Source organism: Alligator mississippiensis, chromosome 6 (assembly GCF_030867095.1).
Source record: "Alligator mississippiensis isolate rAllMis1 chromosome 6, rAllMis1, whole genome shotgun sequence".
Classification (NCBI taxonomy): domain Eukaryota; kingdom Metazoa; phylum Chordata; order Crocodylia; family Alligatoridae; genus Alligator; species Alligator mississippiensis.
In genome coordinates, this window is record NC_081829.1 from 17,923,530 (window position 1) to 17,937,090 (window position 13,561).

Consider the following 13,561-nt stretch of genomic DNA (forward strand, 5'->3'; position numbering starts at 1 on the left):
AGGCAGGAATGAATGCTGGGTTCACAAGACCCCAGACAGGTGATCATCTAATCTCTTTCTGAATTTACCCAAGGTAGGGGCGAGGACCACTTCCCTGGGAAGTTGGTTCCAGATTCTGGCCACCCTAACTGTAAAACATTGCCTCCTAATCTCTAACCTAAACCTATTCTTCATCAGCTTATTACCATTGTTCCTTGTCACCCCAGGTGGTGCTGGGGAGAATAGGGCTCTTTCTATTTGCTGATAATCTCCCCTGATGAGTTTGTGGGGCAGATCCAGCCTTTGGGCTGTATTTTGCCTGACCCTGTGGTATCATTCATCTTGCAGTCTGCTATAGCTCGTAGGTCATTTTCTGCAGTACTGCAGCCTAACCAGTCATTCCTCGATTTGTACTTCTGAATTTTATTGTGCTGTCCTAATGAAGGACTGGGTAATTTTTCTCATTGAAATTCTACTAATTTATTTTGGACCAATAAATGGGGACGTCCACTGTGCTTCTCTTACAAGTGAAGTCAATGCAGCAGACATTCCAGATTGCTTGCAAAAAGGGTTTGGAGTGCTGACTATAACAGGATAGCAGGAACACTGAAGAGAAGACAGGTTTTTTAATATTGTATGAATTTATGATTCTTACATGAATACATTATGATTTTTCTGAACAAGTTTTTGTACCTGACAAGTGCCAACAACCTTGGTCATGCTGTGCAAGATATAAAACGTAGATATTGATCCCTCTTCCCGAAAGCTTATGCTGAAAGACTCAAGATTTGAAAAAAGAGAGATCACACAATGGTTGTCTCCTTATTACAAGCTGCTGAGGGTGATTCAGCACTATCTCTGTAATTACTTGGGGCTCCATGCCAATTTCCCTCAGCTTTCCCACACCTCCTTCCCTGTGGTATCTTGGCATCTGTTTACCCCAGGCCTGGCTGGGCAGAGCAAGACAGGATTGATGCCATATTGTGTCCCCTCAGTGCTTTGCAACACCTGTCCATTCCTGCCCTCCTCTCCCCACCAAGTACTGAACAGCTGCATTGGCTCTGTGGCATGAGCCTGCAAGTTTAAGAGGCACTTCTTGTCCTTTAAGACAAGTTCTTGAAGCCAAAGGTGAGGCATAGCATAAACTCTTCCACAGAGGCAGATCCAGAGGGGACGCAGTAGTGCAGTTTCACCCCACCTTAGCTAGCCTCACATGAGCTTTCAGTGCAGGTCCTGAGTGCTGACCCACAGTTCATCCCCTCCTTTCCCCTGCTGCTTAATTCAGCAGGGAGGGAAGGGGAGAGAAAGGGCAAACAGCAGCAGGGCTCACTCCGTGGGCTCTGGAGACATGTGAAAGCTGTGGCCAGACCCCACACTGAGAGTTTATGCTAGGGCCTGTGCTAATCATGCAGTGAGCTCAGAGTGCACTGTGCATGCATGGCACAGCCAAAGCATGGGAGGGAGGGGTGTCCCACCCTTGTTCCATTCCTGGAACTGCTGCTGCTCTTCCCTGTCCAGTTCTCTCATTCTGGTTTCCAAGGGCCTGTTGCCTGGCATCAAGCAAGCAGAAAGCCTTGTGCTTGTACATACAGGGTTGCTGCAATACAGTCCTCAACATTGTGATACCCTGGTGGTGTCGGTCTAACAGGGGAGCAAATGTTTTAGCCACCTTGGGATTGGCCCTAGCTCATGTGAACACAGAGGACTGCTGGCAGTTGTGCCACCAGCATTTGTATGCTCTCGTCCCAGAAATGCAGCTTTGTTCTAGTGCTGCACATGCATTAGCATCTACCCCAGGAATCTTGTTACTGCTGGTGGGCTTGGAATGCCTGTGGGAGAATAAGCCTAGCTGGATGCCAGGTGGCTGCTGGCGTTCCACTTCTGGGCTCTGTCTGTAAGCAGATTGTAACTTCCATTTCTGAAACATCACCAATAAGGTCATCTGTGCTTGCAGCTAAGCAGTATTGAGGTTTCAGTCCAGGCTCAGCTGTATCTTAAATGGAGCCTTGAGAAGGAAAGTGGGGGGGACCCCATTACTAGTTAAATACACTATTTGAGCATATTAACTATTCTTTTTGTAGTGTATGAAAACCTCAAGTCATCACTGACTTTTGCAAGACTCCAGGAGATGTTGATTTCTGCAAGAAGAAGAAACTTGAAGGAGCTGGACTCAATTCTTAGATGTACCAATCTGTGTCCTGTCACAGCATTGATCTGACCCAGTGTGGCACTTCTTGTGTCTGTATATCCTTAAAAACATGCAAGAGCCATTTCTGCCAGGCTTCTGCAAACCCAGGGTCTGTAATATGCATTGCAGCCCATAAGTCTACATGAACTGCTAGGCATGTTTGGTGTGCATGTGGAGTGTAGTCTCATGAGTAGGAACAGATGCTACTAGCTTCTATAGCCTCTGTGGCTTCCACAGGCAGCAGTTCCAGTTTCCAGGTAAAGGGGTTTAAACAGCCTGTGCTGCAAACCCCTTGAGGGACCAGGAAATGTAGCCAAGTTTGCAAAAACCATGCAGAAATGACTCTTGCATGTTTTTTAAGTGCGTATAGACATAAGAAGTGCCACACTCAGTCAGATCAATCGTCCATCTAGCCCAGTGTCCAGTCTCTGAGTGGCAGAAGTGGATGCTAGAGGGAGAGCCTTGAACTAGATAGATCTAGAATAACCTATCCCGTATCCATTTTCTTCCCTTACATCCACCTTTACTGGTTTAGAGATGACAAAGAAAACATCTCCAACCATGCCATTCAACAACTCTTAATAGATTGATCATCCATGAACTTGCCAGGTCCAAACTGGGACTAGACTATGCTGTCTGCCCCTACCACCTCCTGTGGCAGTAAATTCCACAAGTTAAATACACCTTACATAAAAAATACTTCCTCTTGTTACTTTTAAATCTCTGTCCTCCTAATTTCAGTGGGTGCTCAGTAGTGCTAGGGGCTTAGTGAACAACAGTTCCCTGTTCACTTGCTCCACACCCTTCATGTTTTATAGACCTCTATCATATCCCCCTCAGTCTTTTCCTTTCCAAACTGAAGAATCCTGGCCTTTTTGATCTCTTCTGGTTTGGTGACTATTCCATACCCCTGGTCATTTTGGCACTTCTCTATGCCATTTCTAGTTCTACTACCTTTTTGAGACAAAGGGACCAGAACTGCACACAGCATTCAAGATGTGGGTGCACTATGGATTTGTATAATAGCATGCTGTTCTCCATTTTGCTGTCTATCTCTTCTTAATGCTCCCCAACCTTTTAATTGGCTTTTTTTGTTGCCACTGCACATTGAGCTGAAGCTTTTAGAGAACTATCTGAACTCACTCCAAGGTCTTTTCCTGAGTCATGACAGCTACTTCAGGACCCAGCATTGTGTATATATAATTGAGGTTATTTTTCCCCAGGTGCATTACCTTGCACTTGTCAGCAGTGAAATTTATCTGCCATTTTTTGCCTACTCACTGAGCTTGGTGAGATCTTTCTGCAGCTCTATCATTTTAGGACTTGGCTACTCAGAATAATCTGGTATCATCTGCAAATCTAGAGATTTCACTGTGCGCTCTATTTCCAGGTTGTTGATTAAAATGTTGAACACAATAGGACCTACCATGAATCTCTACTTTTGACCTCCTTCCATCCTGAAAAGTGACCATCTAGCTCTACCTTTTGCTTCCTGTCTTTAACCAGCTCTCAGTTCACAAAAAAATGATTTATTCAAGTGGCTGTGATGCACTAAGAAGAGTGGCATCAATTGCATGAGTTCATGCTTCCAGTTACACTTTAAGGGGAGCTGCCACCCATCACAAGGAAGTGCATGGAGCAGATCGTGACTCTGCCCTGGGCCCTGACCCTGTGCTGTCACCACCCTGTGATCCTGATTCTGGCCCCAGCCCACCCATCCTGCTTCCAGATGCCACTACCTGCACTCCTGCGGCCCCATCCTATCCACTCAGCTGAGCACACCTTGCCTGTTAGGATCTCAGGTGAGTCTCCTTGGAGACTCCACCTGGCCTACTCTGCACCCAGAGGCCCCAGCAATGGACTGGGTGCAGCAGCCAGGCAGAGTCTAGCCACTGTACTGCCCCTGTCCCACCATGTGCCTGGGGGTGGAGCCAGCCACACGTGCCACAGCCCAGGCTGCCCTAAGAGACCAACCACAGGCTAGATAAAATCCCTTGGAAGGCTGGATCCAGCCCACACAATACTTTGCCAACCCTTGTTTTAAGCACTCATTATGTGGCTCAAAGTGACACCACTTCAGGGCAGGATTACCTCTGAGCCATTAAGGTGTGGCCATTTCCCATAGATGTGCAGCTCAAATTGAAGTCCTCCAGTATCACACCTTATCCATAGAACAGGAATAGCAGCCTGTCCTGCTCACCAGCTCTGTAGTGGCAACTCACAGGGTGTGACTGCTCCAAACTGGCAGTGACACCAATCAGCATTTGTGCGGTTCACAGCATAAGGTGTAATGAGGCCCATGAGGCACTCTGTCACTCTTCACCTTTTCCTCTAGGGATAAAAAACAGACTGACTGGTTTAATCTGGGGTTGACTGTCCTAGGTTTTACATACACAGTTTAAAAGGCAATCAACTCAAATTAGCCTTGATTGCTTGTAGGGGAGGGGGCAAAGTGTTAATTCAGATACTTCAAAGGTACTTAAGATGGGACAATAAGTTTGTATTTATGTAGGATCCCAGGATAAAAATCTTTTTCTCAGGATAAACCTGTCAGTTTTTACCCTGGCTGTCTCCCTTGCTAGGACTCTCTCTTAAATGTACTGTTCTTCCCTTAGGCTAAAAATAAACTAAAAACAGATTCCCCCTCCCCCCAACAAAGCCTTTTATTCTGGGATCCTACCCAAGTCCCACCCACATCCCACCCCAAAAAACCTGTGAGTACAGAGTACAGAGATAACACTTTTCTGGGCACAGTGGGGGTAATTTTAATTAATTGTCACTCAGTGTGCATGTGTAGACAACTATCCCAGCTGGTTTTGATGGGAATCAGAAACCAGGATAGTCAGCCCCAAAATGAATAGGTCATCTTCCAAGGTCCCTTCCAGCTCTAAAGTCTATGAAATCTGTTTATAGCCTGTAAGGCAAGGGTGTCTTATTCATCTGACCTTAGGGGGCAGGCCAGACAACTGGCAGGGACCATCCATGGCCTCACCCCCTCCCCTCTGCTCTTCCCTACATACCAGATCCAGCACCTACTCCAGCCGGATTAGGGTGTGTGGTGTGGATCCCACAGTGGCTGGCATGGGTGTCATGTGTGGCCCAGTCTGGCCAGGAGTGTGTAGCATGAGTGCCAGGCTGGCAGAGTGGCGCCCATCCAGTCAGACCATGCCATAAGTGGCACTTGCTCTGGGAACTGTGCTGTACATGGCACCCGTTTCAATTGGTGTGGGGCCTAAACTGCACATGGTATCCACAGGCTGCAGCAGGTGCTGCCAGCAATGTAATCTCAGAACTGCTGGGGCAAGTGCGTTGTGTGGCAGGCATCCCGGAATGGACACCACATGTGGCACAGTCTGGCCAGGGTGGGCACCACATGTAGCATGGCACCTGCTTTGGCCCATCTGGGATCTATACTACCAGCACCTTCCTGTGCTGTATGGTCCTGGAACAGCCACATGTTGTGTCTGGTGTGGGTCTGCTTAGACCCAGGGCAGCAAAGGAACCGGATGGTGGGGCTCCATGGGCTGGATCTGGCCCAGAGGCTGTATGTTTACCACCCCTGCTCTAGGACTGCCTGGACCTCTGTTGCTTGGTGGCCCATTAACATTGTAGAGTATATAGGCAAATTTCCATGGCTCTGGCTCCAAACACCATTAACTTTTTCTTTCCCATGGACAAGCTAGTCAGGGAAACAGAGGCATGCAACTTTACTATAACATAAACCCTTATAAGCCAGAAATATTACAACAAAACCATAGTCTTAAAGGGGTTTAGTAGTTTCTCTAGCCTTTCTTCTTTTGAGGCACTGGCTGGGGAATTCATATAATGAAATGGCAGCCAAGAAAAATCTGAATAAGAAGAGGTTCTGTTCTGTTAGCCAGCCAGGAGACTGGTAAGGGTAAGGAAGTGCAGTAACCAAGTTAACTGTGGGATTAGCAGTTGAAAGCAGCTCTTCCCATGGGCTTCTTAAATCATCTGAGGAGGAGGAGAGGGCGAGGGGATTGACTGGGTTTGTTTGACGGGGAAAGGGCAAGCATTTGCATGTGACAGTGGCATGAGATCATCTTCTCCCACCTTGTGATTTTTGCATGATTTCCTTGCAGTATCCTTGGTATTATGAGGACTGGGGAGTACATGAGATTCCGCCTCTCCACCAGTGGATTTAAGCAGTCAGTGTGCGATCGAGGCTTCTATACCGGTCCCATCTGCAAGTTCTGGGCATTTTTGTTTGTCATGAGCAAAGTCCTGGAATTGGGTGAGTATAGAACCACTCTGGAATAGTCAAATGTGGTTCTAGCCTCTCGACTTGAGAGTGGAAGCCTTTCCGGAGGGCCCCATCCTCCTATGTTAGTCAGGTGTGAATTCAGCTACAGTGGGTCAGCTAACATAATACCATCATCCTGTGAGTTGGCAGAGATAGAAAATCAATTTGGTTTGGGTTCTTCTGGCATAGGAAGGAGGTCTTGGTGGAAAGATGCCAATTTGGAATTTGGGTTCAATTTCTGGCCTCACATCACTATGTTTGAGGCAGGGATGGGTAAGCAAATACCATCCAAGAGATGATATGGCAACTCTCCATTAAGAGAGATGATGGTAGGGTGAGAAGCAGGGGGCAACGGTCAGCTGTGTGTGAGGGTCTCTCATCCCATGCCTATAAGGATGCATCCTTGGAACAGTTAAAATTAGAGCTGTTTGGAAATGTAGTTGCAGTGCTTTTCTGCCAAAAATGCCAGTTGTTGAAACTAAAATTGTCTGCAAGGATGTGCTGGGTTAAAAAGTGTCACTGAAGGTTTCCTCTGGTCAAACTGAAGAGAGAGACTGATCCCACTCTGTTATAGGTAACAGTTTGGTGCTTGAAGCCCTAGCCTGGGATGTGGAAGACCTGGGTGTGGGTCAGTATGCTCCAAATTAGGGATATCCAGGGCTTGAACTGGGTGAGCGTAGTAAGCAATAGCTGGGTGTTTGTTCTGGGGCACATCTCATAGGGCTTCTTCTGATGGGGCTGTTCCATGCTATAAGGACACTGACTCTACAGTATGGTGGTTAGAACACTTGCCTGGATTTAGGCAAGTTGACTTCTAGCCCCCACTCCAAATAGGTGGAGTTGGTGTGATCTGAACCCAGGCTTCCCACATCCCAGATGAGTACCCCCCACCAGCGGGCATTCAGCTAGGATGGGTTGCGGCTCTCTGACAAAGAGCCACAAACCATTTCTTGTTCATCCTGATGCAAAACGAGGAATTTCTAGATAGGAAAACTGTTGCCTGCCCAGTTCTCATTAACATTAGAATTTCAAGGAGCTTCTGGGCTTGTTTAAAATGCTGTGAATATTTCTGGCCAAATACATCCAGGGTTTTACAACTAGGCAGGTGGCCTAGAAACTGGCTGGGAAAACTGCCCAAAAGCTCTTGTAGCCAGAAACCATCTACTGGGGAAATCAGGATTTTGGGGAGGTCAATCAAGGGTAGTGGGATTCTTCTCAGTCTAGCCTGAGATATGACAGAGGCTTAACATTGTGGCTTAACTGAACAATGTTCTGTCTCCCTCCTAAGGTGATACTGTGTTCATTGTTCTCCGGAAGCAAAAGCTCCTGTTCCTACACTGGTACCACCACATTACGGTGTTGTTGTACTCCTGGTATGCATATAAGGACATGGTGGCTGGTGGTGGCTGGTTCATGACCATGAATTACGGTGTCCATGCCTTCATGTACTCTTACTACACAGTGCGGGCAGCAGGCCTGAAGGTGCCCCGCTCACTGGCCATGGTGATCACCTTCACACAGATCCTGCAGATGGTGATGGGCACCACTGTGACCATCTTGGCTTACTCCTGGATGCAGGATGAAAACTGCTACACCTCTTGGAGACAGATCTTCTGGGCAGCCATGATGTACCTCAGCTACCTGGTGCTTTTCTGCCAGTTCTTCCGTGAGGCGTATTTTAGGGGGAGGGGCAAGACAAAAGGGGATTAAAGTTGGGGTCTTGGGGGGTTGTAGCTGTGGGTTTGGGGACTCTTACTTCCTTTCTGTGGTTCACTGAGAGTTGGGAAGTCTTGAGGGGGTGGGAGGAAGCTGCTCACTAAAAACATCTGCTGTTGGAGTCTTAGAAGGCCCTGGTGTTTACCTCTGTGGGGGAGCTGTTCACCTGGCTATCTAGTCGAAGGTTGAGTGCTGGGGATGGTTTGGGAAGAGGCCAGCAATAGTAGGGGAAAGCTGGAAGAGGGGTGTTGAGAACCCTTAATTGAGACATTTTTCAGGTTGTCTCCCCTTGGCTCCCATCCTTCTGGGTCCCAGTCTTTCCCTTGCAGGATTCCAGTCTTCTGTCCTGTTCTAGGAGGAAAATCTTTCCTAGGGGAGAGGAGTCTGCTCCCTCCAGGGGGTGGTTTCACAGAAAGGGATGGTAGTGAATATGCTGAGCCTGTTGCACAGTTGCTGTCTGGCAGTTCTGCAGCCAGAAGTCAGCTCCTGTTGCCAGTACGAGGACGCCCCTTTCTGCTCACCAGCTTGTTGGTGCTGGCGGTTGCTGTACGTGGCAGGAGCAGTGGTTGCATTTAAATAGGAAATATTCCCATTTCCTCCAGTCCTGTAATCTGTTTCCTGCCATGGAGTAGGGTTGGGGCAACCACTAATATCTTGGTCCCCCTGTCTGATTTAAAGGCTTGGGGGAGCTTGAACTACTGACCTCAAGGCTTTCCTTCTCACTCCAGCAAGCTGGTTTGGTTCAGCATTTGCTTTTCCTCCTAAATGACATGAAGGACCCCATTTCCTCCTGGGTTAATAGTCCCACTGGGATGAGGGGACTCTCTCCAGGTGATCCAGTGCTTATCTAAACTCCTTCTGCAGGGGCAAATGAAGATCCCACTCCATCTCCCATATGCTAACAGTGGGAGGGGGGTGGAATATGAAAAGCCCAGCATCTGCTACAAAAAGCAGAGTCCAAAGCAATTAGCTCAGAAATTGACCTTACCCCCATGATGGTATTGTTTAAGTCCTCATAAAATTCTCTTACTTGTGCTCACAACAGCACAAATGCCCATGCCTGGTGTTCTGGTTTAGACAGTGCCTCTCAGATATGGACTACAAGAAAGTAACACTTTTCCCTTCCTTGACCTGGTGATTACCTCTGCTTTGAAACAGAGGATGGCCAGAGACTGTGGCATGCTGGACTGTGCTCTTGGAGCCCTTATTAAGGCCTCCCTGAGATTGGAGGGGTGTTCCATGAGTCACTTTTGGGTCAATGTGCACTGGCTGCACTTTAAAATACCGCTGGCTGTTTTAATCTATGAGCAACCTCTCGGGTTTGGATGATGGCAGGGCTACTGATATATCTCGTCAATGGCAGGAACTTCAAATTTACCCACTTGCTGTGTTAGAGACTTGAGGATAGGACAAGCAACAAGGCATTTGGACACAGGTAGCTTATGGGGCCTTGGGCAAGTTGCTTCATCTCTCTGTGCATCAGCTCTGCACCTTTAAATGGGGATGGGTCAGCCCTCCCTCCCAGGAGGATGGAGATATAAAACTGAAGATGAATGTGATATAAAACCAAGTCACTGCAACCTGGCCTGCCCTGTTTCTTTCTTCTAGGGGCTTCATCTTCCAAGCAAAGCAGCTGTGAAATGCAGGAGGAGGCTGTGCAGGTGCAGAAAAGTCTTACCATGTTTCCAGACAGGGCTGAAACCAAGGGAGCACTTGGCTTCAGCCAAGGGAGGGCAAAGCCAGGGAGCACTTTGCTCTGTTTTGCATTCCTTTAGTTAATTTGTGTAACATTTAAATCTCGCCTCCTACTCCTAAAAGCCAGAGTGGTGAAGCCCCTTTTCCTTATGCCACATGCCCCCTCTGTAACCAGAGGTAACCAGAGTCTGTACCCTTGTACAAAAAAAGATAACATAAGTGTGGAAGGGCACTGATTTCATTTGCACAAGCAGGGCAACAAACCAGGAACCTGGGCCCTCCCCAGGCTTAAGCTGCTGTTTTAAATGACGAAATCAGCTTGCTAATGCTTCCTCCTTTCTTGGCAACTTCTGCTGATTAAGCCTAGACTGAGGCAATGTAGCCTTTCCCGGCTGAATAGCCAAAGCTAAGGTCACCCCATACTGATCTCAGCAGTTTAAACATGTATACTATAGATCAGTCTGGAACAGTGGTGCCCAACCTCTTCATCCTGTGTGCTAGATGAGTGGGGTGGGGCTGGTCCACATGCCAGGATCAGACCCTGGGGCTGGCACCACCTCCTCCCAGCGCTCCACATGGCAGGATTGGGGCCTGTGGCCCTGCACACTGAGATTGGGGCTCCTTATGGTTCTGGAAATTTGGTGGCAGGGGAGCAGTGCTGCTATGGCCCTGCCACCAAATTTCTGAAACTATGGGGAGCCCTGGGGGCTGGATGATTCAGGGCTGCAGGCTGGATCTGGTCACAGGCCAGAGTTTGAGTACTCCTGGTTTAGTAGCAACTGCAACTAAGAGGCTTGTCCTGCAATCTCACCCTGCACTCCCTCCTCCTTCCCTGGTGCTAAAAGGCCTATCCACCCAGGTGGAGCTCCCAGCTGCTAACATGGAGGTGTACTTATTTGTTGCAGAGGTCTGCTGCCAGGTGCAAACTGGATGGCAGGAAGTGAATGCAATGCTAATTCATTTTTTTCCCATGAAATAACCCATTTAATTTACCAGATGTTACCTGCAACCTGCCTCAGCAGCATTCTGTAGAACCCAGGTCTAGCCCGCCCCAGATTGTACAGGGCTGTGCACACAGTTTGAGAGCTGCTGTTGGAAGTTAAAGACGAGGAAGAGACAGTGTCTGCGTCTTGCAGGTTTGCTACAGCTGGGATTTGCAAAGCATCCACTAGACAACAAAAAGCAAAGTTCTCTGGACCAGATGTATGTACTACTGGAAGCGCATCTGAAACAGTCACTATGTGATGTAGAAATTTGGTTAATAAATGCATTTTTGTTACTCCTTTGTATCTGGCCTTTGTTCTGAATGACCGCACCAGCAGAGCATTGACCAGCCACTGCTAAATCCCCAGTCTCCTCCTGCCCCTCTGTTCATCACATTTTTAATCCAGTTGCACCTTGTAAACAGGGTGATACATACCCCTTAAGAGGAGTCAAGCAGCCTGGCTGAGGAGCTGCGGCTGTGAGAAGTCTGCTAATGAGGAAGTTAAAAACACAATGAAGCAGAGTGGTGGGAGAGCAGCAAGCTGAACTATATGGGTGTGAAGGTTGGAGCTATAGAAATCTCCTTCCAGTGTCTGGAGTAGGACAAGGTTGTGTTTATTTGCTTTCTTTGTAAAGACTTCAATGCTAGGGCCAGCTGAAAAACTGCTCAGGGTTTTGCCCACAAGCAGCAACCTACTCGTGTCTCTTTTTCTTAGCTTGTTGCCCAATCAAATATTGTCTTCCTAGAGATGCAAACCAAAGGAGGAACAGGAATAAAGTTTGGTAAATATGGGATCAAAACAAGCCAATTAAACCATAATTCCATAATTAATGCTATCTGAAGCAAATTAGATCTTGCTCTCATTTCACAAAACCTAACTCCTGTATTGCAAAATCCCTGTTCAGAACATACCCAAAGAGTGTAATTGATCTTCTTGCTCCTCACTGCTGTGGAAAAACACACACCATCCCTTAGTGCACAAGTGGCCAACCTGTGGCACATGTGCCATAAATGTTGTGGGCAGCACCTGCGGCATGGAGCAGATCAGGCAGGGAGGACAGGGCAGGGAATAAAAAATAGGAAGGAAATCAGAGTAGCACTAGGAGGGTCAGGCCTAATTTGTGGCATGCCTGCCAAAAAGGTTGGCTCCCACTGACCTATAGTCTTTGTCTGCATAGCACTATTTTGAATGTTCCCCAGCACCAAGCCCTATACCAAGCCCACACATTCTGGCCTATGTATACTTTCTACCACCCCTGCTGCTGAGTGAGGGCATACCACTGGTAAGGGAGGTGCCTGCAAAGTGAACACCTTTGGTCTCCCTGAGATGTGTGCCACCTCATTATGGTATATATTATACACTTCTTGCCACCATTTTATGGTCTCCGGCTCTGCAATCTGGAGAAAAATAAACAAAAAAAAAACAACTCATGGGTGGATGCGGTTAGATATTGAATTTTATCCTTGATTTTTTTCAGCTGGGCTTAGGGAATTGATAAAGTAAGGAAGAATTAGTTGATCCATGCCCAGCGGTCAAGGGCAGTCTTAGGTAACGAGTTCCAGTGAGGTCCTGAAAAGACCTTAAGATTTCGTGATGCAAGTTGATCAAGTAAAACTGCTGGAAAGATGTATATTAAAAGGGCAAGATGGCTGTAAATATTTGCTAGTATTTGCCAAGTGTATAAGTGCTAGTGTTTACCAATTGGATTTCCACTCCTACATGGGCTTGGAATAGCCTAATTCAAATTAATTGCCATTTAAACCTCATGAGTAAACAACTGTCCCACCCCTTTTAATCTCGGTCTAAAATTAAACCAGTTGCCTATTTTTTTACTAGAAGACAGATTTAGGGACAAAGCCTTTTATTTTGGGAGAGGTGAGGATTTCTTAAAATCTTGCATTTGTATAAGACCATGTGGGAATGGGAGTACACATTAATTTTAGGCAGCCACTGGAGCTCTTAACCCCTGGACTATCTACACATTAACGTCTGAAACTAATTTTAAGCACATTTTGGGCATTTTAAAGTTGAGCCACTCCAGGGCAAGTTTATCTCTAATCCATGTTACCCAGTTTGTGTTACATTAATTCAGGGGTGAGCAAAATGCTGCCCGCAGGTTGGAAGAATGGCCTGGTGGGCCACAATCTGGCCCGCAGAGCCCCTAAAAAATTTAGAAAATTAATTTTTATCTGCCCCTAGCTGCCTGTCATGCAGCCCTCAATGGCTTGCCAAAACTCAGTAAGTGGCCCTCCACCCAAAATAATTGCCCACCCCTGCATTAATCTGTGGCCACTGCCCACAGATGAGTTGTCCAAATTGCAGTCCTCCAGCATCCCAGGATGCCTTGTCCCCTTTCCCATCCTCCTGTTCTGTGTGGACAAATTCTCCACCACCTGAACTCTACGGATCAAGGGATGGTTCTGGCACTAAGCCAATTCCCCTTCTTGTCCCAGCTATAGCTCCTGGTTAGGCCCCTCTACACAAGCCTTCTAGTGGCAAATCACAGCTGTGCAGGTGGGGCCAGTCAGAGGTGGTTTTTAGACTTAAGACGTGACTGCTCCAATCTCCAGCTAGCACTAGAACTGCTTAACACTTGAGCAGCTCAAAGTGCAATATATAATAAGGCGCTTAATTCAGATAAATCACTGTTCAGTGGGTGTGATAAATCAGACTGTTTTGTAGATGTGAGATCACTTAACCTCTCCTTGATGCAGTGCTAATCCATTTTGTATC

General features: G+C 47.2%; 1 protein-coding gene across 3 annotated transcripts in view; it reads left to right on the forward strand.

The window, feature by feature from the left end:
- The window catches only part of ELOVL3 (ELOVL fatty acid elongase 3), a 73,117-nt gene extending 61,996 nt beyond the window's left edge, over positions 1–11,121 (forward strand). For all 3 annotated transcript variants that reach the window (XM_059729673.1, XM_006276236.4, XM_014605107.3), the window contains exons 3-4: positions 6,271–6,422; positions 7,720–11,121. In XM_059729673.1, coding sequence (XP_059585656.1) covers positions 6,271–6,422; positions 7,720–8,141 — 574 coding nt within the window. In that variant the 3' untranslated portion in view covers positions 8,142–11,121. The remainder of the gene's footprint in view (positions 1–6,270; positions 6,423–7,719) is intronic.
- Positions 11,122–13,561: the final 2,440 nt, after the last annotated feature.